General features: G+C 41.3%; 1 protein-coding gene across 5 annotated transcripts in view; it reads right to left on the reverse strand.

The window, feature by feature from the left end:
• Positions 1-893: 893 nt before the first annotated feature.
• Positions 894-12,539, reverse strand: part of cabin1 (calcineurin binding protein 1) — a 54,322-nt gene continuing 42,676 nt past the window's right edge. For 4 of the 5 annotated variants that reach the window (XM_034090826.2, XM_034090825.2, XM_034090823.2 and 1 more), the window contains 4 exons: positions 7,548-7,800; positions 2,783-2,962; positions 2,499-2,695; positions 894-1,956 (listed from right to left, as the gene is read on the reverse strand). In XM_034090826.2, the coding sequence (XP_033946717.1) occupies positions 1,813-1,956; positions 2,499-2,695; positions 2,783-2,962; positions 7,548-7,800 (774 nt within the window). In that variant the 3' untranslated portion in view covers positions 894-1,812. The remainder of the gene's footprint in view (positions 1,957-2,498; positions 2,696-2,782; positions 2,963-7,547; positions 7,801-12,539) is intronic. The other variant, XM_034090824.2, reaches the window with a different exon arrangement.

Below are 12,539 nucleotides of genomic sequence, written 5' to 3' on the forward strand. Positions count from 1 at the left end.
AAAAAACATTATCATTTTTTTTTCATTTTGTAATTTATCTTCCACTTTAATATTTATTTTAATTGTTCCCCTCTATTTTTCAAATGTTTGTACTCATTATTTTACAGGTTTTGTGAAATATTTTCTTTATCTTTCTGTTCATGCATCTTACCTGATGCAAGGACCCATGTGGAAAGTATTTGAAGTAGCACACAGGACACTTTTTGCGTTTCTTAAATATATTTTTGGTTTGACATCTATCACGCATTCAGTCAGACACAGAACAGTTCCCCTCCAGCAGCCTGAGTCTCCGCTCACCTCTTCAGGCGTGGTACATTCCCAGAAGAACAATAGAAAACTATTTTACAACAAAAACCAACAATGAAATACAAAATACTTTTCTCTTCTTTTTTCATGGGTGATAGTTTACAATAATTCATTTGTGTCCTTTAAAAAAAAAAAATGATCTTAAGACAGCTTTCAAGAAACATAGTCAGTAAACATCTTTCTTTTTTTATAGAAAACAATCTGTAAAAAACATTCTGTTGTCTTCCTCTGAGTTAAGCTAGAATTGTGACAAATTTACCAAAATGGTTTTAATGGAAAGGCATCTGTATCAGGAAGTCTTCCTCGGCAGGCGTTTCAATTCCACTGAAATCAGGTCAGAGTCACTGAAACGACCCCCGCCTTCACACACACACACACACACACACACACACACACACACACACACACACACACACACACACACACACACACACACACACACACACACACACACACACACACACACACACACACACACACACACACACACACACACACACACACACACACACACACACACACACACACACACACACACACACACACACACACACACACACACACACACACACACACACACACACACACACACACACACACACACACACACACACACACACACACACACACACACACACACACACACACACAGCTTAATACTCCACTCATTAAAGCCAAGCCAATTGGAAAAGGATATTTGGATTGAGATATGTACAAAGGCTAATTCATAATAACTGAAACCCCTTTCCATACCATTCAGATCAGTGCTGGTGACAAGACGTCCTCCCTTTAGCTACAAATGCACACTCAAGAAAAAAATATATAGGACAAAATATTACAATTATACAAAAAAATACCACAAAGTTAAGTGCTAACTGAAAAACATCCCAAACGTTAAGTGTAAACATTTCCAATCTGCTACAGGTTGTGAGGCCCTCGAATGCAGCCGATGGTCCTTATTTCACCCTTTGTGTTCCTTGAAATATATTATGTACCAATGCAAAGTATCTTAAGGATGAAATTCTCATGCCAAAGTAAGTGATCAAAGCGTCCAGACTGAGCTCAGATTGGCGGTTTCTCAGACGAGGATTTAGCTGCTGCTTGGAGATACGGTTAGCACCCAGCATAAAAAAAGAAAGATGTGTAACACTGGGCTGGTTGGCTTTAAAAAGGCTAAAAGTCTTTCTCGCCATACCCAGAGTACGGTGGGGTGCAGGGGAGCTCGGTAAGCGGATGTGTGATATGCATAAATGGAACGTTACAGACATGCTAAAGCCATCGTCGTGGGCTGTTGAGATGTCTGACAGAGATGTATATGACATGACAGGCGAAGAAAATACTGCATTTTTCAGTTTGGGAGTGGTTGTTTTGTAATGCACGTGACGGAGCAACAGCTGCAGTGACATGTACCATTTTTTTTAAAGACAGGGGGCCTAGGGTTTGGCAGAGTGACGCCAGGTTAGCGACAAAAGGTCAGTTTGAGCTTCACACGAGGCCCTCAGAGGCTCAGATGTCCATGTAATCGTCCTCATCGTCCGACTCGCTCTCCAGAGAGGACTCCTGGCTCGATGTCTCCTGCACCTCCAGCGCCGGCTGGCTCAGCGTGTCCTTCTTCACCGTGGCTGCCGACTGAGATGACAGGATGACGTTCTGTAGAGGAGCAGACAGCAGGGGTCACTGTTCACTGTCAGACTACAGTACAGATTATAGTTTTTCTCATATGCTTAAAGTCAGAAGTTAAACAGTTAATTAACACAGGCCTTAAATGAAAGCCGCTTGCCGAAATGCTCCAACACTGACACAAAAACTTGCATTATAAGCAAATAATTCAATAAAAAATACACAACTTGTGGCTATGTTTATTTTTCATTTTCAATCTAGCACTACACAATGCACAACAACATAAAGGCAACAACATAATCATCATAACGATATCATTGACTGGGAATCAATTGATATTTATTATCACTTTCTTAGCACAGAAATACAAATTATACGATAATACTTTAATGGACTTGATCAGACCATTAAAGTATTATCGTATCGTATAATTTGTACTTCTGTGCTAAGAAAGTGATAATAAAGATCAAGAGAATCCCAGTTCATTAAGAGTATCTAATAACACATCGAGAGGAACTGCTGCGTGTATGGACACTCACACAGAAACACACATGTGAAGGCAAAGTGCAAACCTTAAGTCTTTGTTTGGTTTCCTCTGAGATGCTACCTTTGGGGGAGAGCAGGGTGGGAGTGGGGGGTGTGACTGTGATCTCTGGGGGGAACTTGGTGACCGTGGAAGGGATGAAAAGCTTTGGCATGTTGGCTGGAACACGGGAGCGGATTCGGTCTGGAAGTTTGGTCTGCTCATCTCCGGCAAACTGCTGCTGGTCTGAGAGCGAGACACAAGAGGACACTTTAAATATAAGCATACTTTTAAGACATGTGAAGCCACTTCCATTCCTTCTTTCTGTCACACCTCTGATGTGAAGGGTCTGACCTGGGCAGGGTTGTGCGCTGCTACATGTGGCGGTTTCCCCCTGGAACCAGCCTGCTGCGGCCTCTTGCTCCTGGGAAACAGTGGCGAGTTTCATCTGCTGACAGAGGTGAGACTCCTGCTGCCGGTACGAGAGACACTCTGAGGGCTCCTCCCGCTCCTCTGCACACACACACACACACACACACACACACACACACACACACACACACACACACACACACACACACACACACACACACACACACACACACACACACACACACACACACACACACACACACACACACACACACACACACACACACACACACACACACACACACACACACACACACACACACACACACACACACACACACACACACACACACACACACACACACACACACACACACACACACACACACACACACACACACACACACACACACACACACACACACACACACATATTAAAGCTACTCCATATGCATTTGGGCTTTTTACAATATCTAAATCGAAAAAAACGTTTCATTAATGATCCAATTTCATTCCAACTAAAATAATCGCATCAGACTTTATACTTTATTGACAAGTATGTATATGCAAGTAGACTGTAATATAAGGACTACACACGGGTAGAAGATTGACAGCCGGGTCTGAAATAAATAATTGTATCCTCACCACTCAAAGCTCAGTGAGTATTTTTACTGGCAACTCCATTGTTTGGTTTGCCAATCCTGAAATCTATTTATAAGACTTTAGAAATTGTAAATAATTATAACATGTAACCCTCATCCCTGCCTTTTGTCATTAAGGAATCAGATTTTTCAGAAGTAATAAGGAAAACCTATTCTATCTACCATGGTGGCACATTATCCGAGAGTTTTACCTGCCACAGGCAGCATTTCCCCTGCATTTGGAAGCTGATTTAATTCCCTGGCTCACAGTTCCTAGCACAAAGTCAGTGGAGATTACCGTATTTGATGTAGAAATCAAATAAATTATTCACTACATTTTTGCATTTAATGGCAGACAATTAGATGACTAGATGTTCCCCCTGCAGCTCAGAACATGATATCATACTCTTTCAGGCTTCTCCACTAATGTTGCCTAGGAAACCATTATATAACACAGAGCTGCAATGTTACTTAATGCTAACGTGTGTGTGTGTGTGTGTGTGTGTGTGTGTGTGTGTGTGTGTGTGTGTGTGTGTGTGTGTGTGTGTGTGTGTGTGTGTGTGTGTGTGTGTGTGTGTGTGTGTGTGTGTGTGTGTGTGTGTGAATCTTAAGGAAAGCCTAATGGATCCACACAGATTGCTGATATGCAGCTACTGGTTACTTTCAGTCAACTGGATTTATGATGTAAGATAAGCTCGTCACATGACCTTCATAAGAGTCCAGCTGAAATCCCCACTGTGTATTTGTAATAGCTGATGAGAAGGACTCGAGTAGATCTGAAATAGAGCTCCATAAAGTTTGCTGTGAAGCTGCATTGTGGGTTTCTAATGAAGGACAACCAGAAGAGAGCTCTGACTGACAGCTCACTCATGGAGCTGGGATCTTTGTTCTGGAGGCAACGTTTTACTCCCAAAGAAAGCTATCTCACTATGAAATTGAACAAGAACCCTACATGTGACACTATAGAGATATCAAATATATTGTAACATTAAAAAAACACTTGCGTATAACCAGGGTTGCCAACTTTGGGTACCTGGCTGGAGTGAGATTTTGATATCATGGGTTTTTATATTTTACATTACACATATGTGCACAAAATTACTGCTATCGTGTCAGCAGCGGGACCTTAGCATATATACAGGATATATACAATATATACAAATACACAATATTGGACACAAACTATAAAGGGCACACAGTTTCATTCACTATTGAAAGTCAAACACATGTTTGTTTCCACTGTTTTATTGTGTGCCTGTCGCAATAAGCAATTCATTGACTTATCGTACGATAAATAAAAATGAACTCGATAACTTTCCATTTACATGAGGATGTGACTAGCAGTTTGAAAGGATGTACTTGAATTATTATTATATATTATCATTATGTCAGTGCTCTAAAATGATCTAACGGTGCCGAAAATAATTTCCGGGAAAATGTATCCCACAAAATTAATTATCGTGAGAGGCCTATACATGAAACACACACACACAAACAAATCTACAGACTTACTCCAAACTGCCAAATATATTAATTAACACACTCTCACTCTCATATACTCTTTGACTCTATTTTCGCCTAGTAGAACAATAAGCAGCAGGCTTTTACTTTTTTATAATTTCTACTGGATCTGGATTGTTGAGTAATCTATGGTAGGGATAACCCATACAGTGGTGGGGCTCATGTCAGTATTTGCAATGTAATTACATACACGCTCCCCTTGACAGTGAAACGCCACGCGTGAGGTTTAGATTATTTCCCTGTCTCAATCCAAATTGAACTGTATGAAATAAAAAGGCACATTTGTCTTGTAGTAAATAAAAAGGGCGACCTGGAGCCAATCCTGCAACTTCCCCACAGGTGAAAGAGTTGACATGCTGAAAATCTGTTTTCAGCCTGCAGGGGGGTCTGGGGGGATTTTCTCCCAGGAGATTTTTTGAAATACTAACATAAAATACACATTCTGGTACTCTCTTAAGAAAAATAAATAAATCTATCACTACACGACATATTTAAAAAAATTAATGCCATTTTAATTTTGTGTTACTTTGTTCTGAAAGCTGAACCTGCTGCTCCTCGCTGAAGAGAGAAGAGAGGAGGCTGTGAATTACTTTACATTGTGGATAAGGGTGGATAGCCCCCATTGTTCTGTGTGTCAAAATGAAAGACAGCCCACACACCTATCAATCATCAAACCGTGGGGTCTTATTTCATTACGTGTTGATTTCTATCAACACGTAATGTTGTATCGATGTATATAGAGATGTACTACAGCAAAAGTATTCTCCGTCGGGACTTCCTGCAACAACACCACGCCGTTATCTTGATTCTGATTGGCCAGAAGACATTATCAAAGATATTCTATTGAGAAGACGATCACTACGTGACAAAAGTTTTCAAAACCGTTTCTAGTCTTCGGTATTCTTGTTTTTGGCGTGAGAATAGTTTGGGCAGCGTGAGAGCGTGAGATTGAGAGTGAAAGTGTGTGTCACACGCCAGATGCGTGAGAGTTGGCAACCCTGGTATAACAGCCTTACAGTAACTGCTTATCATAAATTATCTTAATGAGATTTTTTTTTTTAAAGTAGACTGCAACAAATCCGATTTTGTATTAAACTATGATACTATATGTTTTGACTTATACAGTCATTAATATAAAGCCAAACATTACTGATGAGATACAATACATATTTTACTTACATGATTTTATAATAACCCGAGTCTGTGTGTAAACATAGCTGCTTGTCATTCAGAAGGATGTTTCTGCTTGATTTAAAGGACATTTGGAATCAAGTCCATGTAACGAACATTCCTGAGGGTCATTTTTTTCTAAAACGATTTCAATTTGTTTGTCTTCTACAGAAATGGAGGTCAATTGAGGTTATTTGGTGAGGTTTCAAAAGTTGCATTAAAACACCTGCGACGATTAAAGGAAAATGGGCCAAAAACAGGAGCACCATCTGGAACGGAGTCAAATACCAACGCTCCAATTACTGAGCACTTATCTGACGGGAAAGAAAATGAAAGCTCAACAACAACACGTCTGCCTTCAGGGTCTCCAAATGATCAGAATACTGCCCTCTAGAGGCTCTACGGGCTTGTACAAAAACAAATGACTGTTCAAAATGATAACAATTACATCTAATAACTAGAACAGACAATACATTTGTAAACACTACAGATTCAAGATCACAGGTTGAGTTTGTGCTTTGTCTCGGGGGATTTAGAATGAAGACATTGGGTGCATGACATGTGTCTTTGGATATGAGATATGTGAGCGAGCCAGAACTCATTATTTGGATCAGAGATTATTATGCCAAGGAGCTCAGAAAGAGAGTCACAATCTGGAGGACGCGGGATTCCTAAAACTCCTTTTGGCAAACTGACAAAAACCAAAAAGGCAAAACATGAGCAGTCTGCTGTTATGTAACTGATTTGAGGAAGACCACAGGCGCCCCCTGCTGGTCACATGGGCCGCAGCACTGTGGGGTCTTAAACTGAACAGACATCTGCAAAGCTACGACTAGACAGTTGTAATAGACTACAGTAGTATGATAACCAAAAGTAATAACAATAAAATAACCTCAAAGGCATCAGAGAGTGCGGCTGTTTTAATATTTAAAGCTTCAAGTGAGCTTTTTTAATTAAGTGTAATGTCTGTCGTTATATTCAAAGACATTATCACGTCTCATTAGTACAGGTGTGTGCGAATTCTGGAACACAACAACACTGGAGATTAGGAAATGTTTGGAGTTACACAATCCTATGCAGTTGCCACAGTTCAGTTGTATAACACTAATAATATCAGTGTTAAAATCAAGCTGTCTTTGGCTCTTTTCTGATGTAACAAATGTTCATTTCCCCTCTGTGGAACGAATAAAGGTATTCTGATTCTGAGCGTGGCACAATCTTTATCGGTGAAGAAAACTGGCTTCAAAATAAAAATCTAAACTCATTGTTGAGTAGCAATCGAATGCTGATTGAAAATGACAACGTTATGAACAAGGCTTGGAAGTATCTAACATTTCAATACATCCCTGTTGTGGTAAAAACACTTAATGGTGAGTTAACGGGGGCCGTGGTACCTGTGTGTGGCAGGAAGGCCATGGCTGCTGCCGCCGGGTGGCTCACGACTCTCCGGAGCGGAGGCTGGTCGGTGAAGCCCGGGGGGGCTTGAGGTCTGGACAGCTTGCTGAGCGGCTCGTACAACACTTTGGCCTCCGGGGTGGACAGCGGGTGGCAGGCGGTGTGGCTGAGCAGGACGGGGGACTGCAGGGGGAAGAAGAGGTCTCGGTGCTCCTTGGTGTGCTTCGGTGTGGTGGGGGCATCGCCTGCAGACTGTTGGAGGAAGAAGAGGTTGTGAGGAGGTGAGACTAACCTTGGGGGATCCATCAGGAGCATCAACTCTCCTCTGAGAAGTGTACTACCCTTCCCTGGAGACAGAATCTGGTCAGAGACTCAGAGAGGGAGCCACAGTCGATACAACTGCACTTTTAAAAACACAGCCATAAGAGTCTCCGGCTCTTCCACATTAGTAATAATGAAATCCTCGGCAGAGTGGCGGTGTGGTCCCCCGGGCGGCGAGAGGCTTACTTGTGTGCTGGACTCAGCTCAGCTCCACACTACATCCCTCTGAGCCACTTTCCTGTGTGTCCTTTTGGAGGACCACTTACAAACACAAGGGCTGCACAAACAACCTGTGATAACAGCAGCCCTGCTCACACAGCCACCGTCATGGCAACACAGAGGAGGCACGAATACAATCCCTCTACTTTTCCATTTAAAATGGATGAAAAGTTAGATGAAACTAGCCTAGATAACCTTTTGTGTGCACAATTAGAAGAAATCTTTGTATAGCCAGTGGAGGGTTACACAGAATTGTACTGCATTAGTTACACAGGCATGTAACACATAAATACGCTTCTATGTCTGAGATTAATTTGATTGGTAAATGTATTACAGTTTTGCCAAGGTCCCCCAAAGCCTAGAGGCAGCAATCAGAGTCACGACTGTCATAACAAGCAGGCTTTGACAGATACGGTATGTTAGCGCAAGATAATTTGGCAATAACACAACTCTCGTACCATTTTTCTCAGGGTCTCTGCTGGGAGTTAAAGTCAAATTGTGCTCTGAATCACAGCTGTGTGTGATGAAGCTCCCCACGGGATTTACACAGCAGAGCACAGGCAAATCAAACAAACGGGAGTAGACTTCCAAATCCTCACAGACAGATCCTTCAGCTCCAGAACTGCAGCTTCAATCATGCAGCGGCTCCACTGCCAGCTCTGATGATTCATACCTCATGAATTAAACATTGGCAACCAAAGACACCAACAAGTCAGCTGGACCGTGTGCTTTTAGAAAAAAACACTGTACTTGAGAAAATTGCAGCACATAGTCTAGTCGTGGGTCTCTGCGGGGTGAGAGTGGGCTGCTGGCAGACACACAGAGGTCCCACAGCGTGAAAGGAGAGGTGCTTCTGTGCAATTATCGAGCTTTAAATCAGACGAGAGCAGCTGTGGATGTCGTGCACAGGTTTGGCCATATTTCCAACACAATTGAAAGACCGGCCAACCGAACATTTTAATTAAATTGCCAGCTCAAATGTGACTGACACTGGAGCTCCGTTGAGAAGCGTATGTTCAATCTTTGATTATTAAGACCTCAGCATTCTTCCATCCTGCTGAAACGTAAAGGAGGTGAGACTGGAGTGTTTTAAAAACTACATCGAGTCTCTCAAAGAGAGCCACAATCTCCACAAAGAGGCTAGTAAAAAAACTGATTATGGAGATACATCAGATAAATTGTAGCTTTAGCTGTGTTTGTCTGCCTGTCACGTCTGTGTTTTATCTGCTCCATCGTACATGCTGCCCTTCTTGGCCAGGTCACTCTTGGAAAAGAGATTTTAATCTCAATGAGGCTTTTACCTGGTTAAATAAAGGATATATATGCATTGAGTGACAGCCATGTAGCGTGTTACACAACCTGTGCTCTTTGCCACTCTTTTCTCCTGATATCGAAGGAAAGAAATGAGACACAAGACTGGAGCAATTCTCCGGATCAGCAGTAAGGGAGAAGAGCTCGCTAGTCACTTGTGGGGGCTTAAAGGGATGTGTGAATCTGTAAGAGGTAGGCAAGAATATTTCATGCCCACGAGCCGAGAACTCCAAGGTGCCTACTCACATTTCCCACTACATCCAAGTGAAAGCAAATACAAAAAACAAGACAGGAGCTGGTGGCACAATCATTACACAGAAAGCAGTTGGATCACACTGCAGAGAAAAAGATAGTACGCAGAAGCGCCCCATCAGCATCAGGGGAGAAGGGGAAAAAAGCACCACATGCACAGTAATTATCACAATATATAACCATCACTACGTATATCTGAAGATAACAACAGCATCACAATTACCTGACAGGTTAAGAGTTCACCACATGAGACTTTAACTAATGTCACCAATCAAATAATTGGTGATAATGTAATAAAAGACAAGTATTCAAATAAAAAAAACATTGATTTTGATTAATTTAAAAGCTGTTGCTATAATAACATTTCAAGTGTGAGACTCGTTTTCTTATTCATTACTACTTTGTTTTTAATTTGCAGTGGACTCATTAAGCAATAGTTTATACAATATATTACATCCAAGGAAAAGCAAAATTGCACTTCAATGAACTCTAAAAAAATGTAGACTTAAAATAAGGTGCATATAGATAGTATGAAGATTTAAACATGTAAATAAATGTAAACTGTTTTTAAAGTGCTCAAACCACACAGCTGGTTCAGTAATCCAACAGGTTTCTTTCCACACATTAAAGACATGCGGCTTGTCGCTCTGTGCCTCCTCTGCACCATAATCTCTGTTGTGTGTTGATGCGTTGAAATTAGACGAACAAATGTACACACAAAACCAACAAAGACAACAAAAAGATTCATGCAGAAAACAAGATGATAGGATCAGTGAACTAGGAAAACAGACATTTATTTTGCCCACAGCTACTGCTCACACAGCCTGCAGTTTGGTGGATATCACCGTGACAACAGGATGTGGGCAGAGACTGACTGTGTGGGCAGGAGGGGGGGGATGTGAGGGAGGGGGAGTCACCGGCGAGGCAGAGCCAGTAAGGATTCGACGAAGGATATGAAGTCGAAGCTGAACTAATAGCTGGTTTAGAACAAGCTGAACCCATTCGTGTAATACAACGAGACATACATATTTAATGGTTTTAGATCATTTTGTCTGGAATACACATTGCTTATGCTAATAATCAATGCAAATAAGAAACATGCGTACCGTGCTCGGTTAGACCAATGACAAGTTTAGCAACTAAGTTGTGAGGCTGAAGGGAACACGGGGAGGCTTCACACCACGCATTGGGATATATTTAGCTCCGGAAGCTGCAGCAGAAAATACCTGAAGTTACTTTTCCATCAGTTGGGCACATTTTACTACTGTTGCTGCATTTTACTTCCCCACATATACAGCAACAAAACACATATCATTAAAGCCGCTATTGTAAGCTAATGAGCAGACTATTGTAAGCTAATGAGCAGACTATTGTAAGCTAATGAGAAGACTATTGTTTGTTTGTAGCCTTTATTTAACCAGGTGAAGCCCCTTGAGATCAAAAGATCTCTTTTTCAAGGGTGACCTGCAGGACATTAGTTACACATGTAACATAAAAACAACAGAACAACAATAAGGATGACATACAACATAATGTACAGGGTACAGTTTACAAAACTCTATTTACAGTGACAGGTACCATGAGTATCAAACAGCATGTCACCCAGCCGAGTTTTAAAATGATGCAGGGGAACCAAAGTGCTCAGTTTTAAACAGGTTTGCAGACTGTTCCAATTTAGTGGAGCTGCACAACTAAAAGCTTTCTTCCCTAAGACAGTCCTAGTACTTGGCACATTTAATAAAACAACATCATGAGATCTCAGGCAATACGTACTTTCAATTCGTCGAGAGATCAGAGAGCAGATATAAAAAGGTAGTTTACCCAACATGGCTTTATAAATGAACATGTACCAATGACTGAGCCTCCGTACAGTTAGTGAAGGCAGACCTGCCTTGGTATACAGGGTACAGTGATGAGTAAGTGCTTTACAGTTAGTAACAAATCTCAGAGCACTGTGATACGCAGCATCTAACTTTTCCAGGCAATGGGCAGGTGCATTCATATATATCAAATCACCATAGTCCAGCACAGGTAAAAAGGTCACAGTGACTAGCCTTTTCCTGGCTTCAAATGAGAACAGGACTTGTTCCTGTAGAAGAAACCTAGCCTAACCCTCAGCTTTTTAAGCAGATTAGTGACCTGAAGTTTAAAAGTAAGACAATCATCAAGCCAGATACCAAGGTATTTGTAACAGGCAACAACTTCAAGTTTTGTTCCTTGCGTAGTTACAATATCAAAAACAGGCTCTGGTGTCTTTTTTGCTTTTGAAAAGAGCATTACCTTGGTTTTATCCACATTTAAAAGAAGCTTTAATTCAGAGAGCTGAGTCTGAATAGTGTTAAAAACAGCCTGTAATTTAACAACAGCCTCTTTAATGGAGGGACCTGCACAATACATCAAAGTATCATCCGCATAAAAATGTAAAGTAGCTTCATCCACATTATCACCTAAACTGTTAATATATATGGAGAATAAAAGTGGTCCTAAAACAGAACCTTGTGGTACACCATTAGAAATGTTTAACCACTCAGAAGACAGTCCATCAAAATGAACACATTGGGACCTTTCAGAGAGGTAGTTCACAAACCACCCCACTGCAAGGCTGGATAGGCCAATACTGAGTAGCCTCTGCTTAAATGCGATGATCGACGGTGTCAAACGCTTTGGAAAGGTCAATAAACAGAGCTGCACAACTCTGCTTATTATCTAAAATACTAGTAATGTCATTTACCACTTTCATTGTCGCAGTGATGGTGCTGTGTTTCTTTCTGAATCCTGACTGATGTTTAGACAGGATGTCATTTGTACATAAAAACTCCTTTACTTGTTCACTCACAAGTCGTTCGAGCACCTTAGCCAGAACTGACAATTTAGAGATTGGCCTATAG

The sequence above is a fragment of the Pseudochaenichthys georgianus genome, chromosome 9 (assembly GCF_902827115.2).
Source record: "Pseudochaenichthys georgianus chromosome 9, fPseGeo1.2, whole genome shotgun sequence".
Lineage (NCBI taxonomy): Eukaryota > Metazoa > Chordata > Actinopteri > Perciformes > Channichthyidae > Pseudochaenichthys > Pseudochaenichthys georgianus.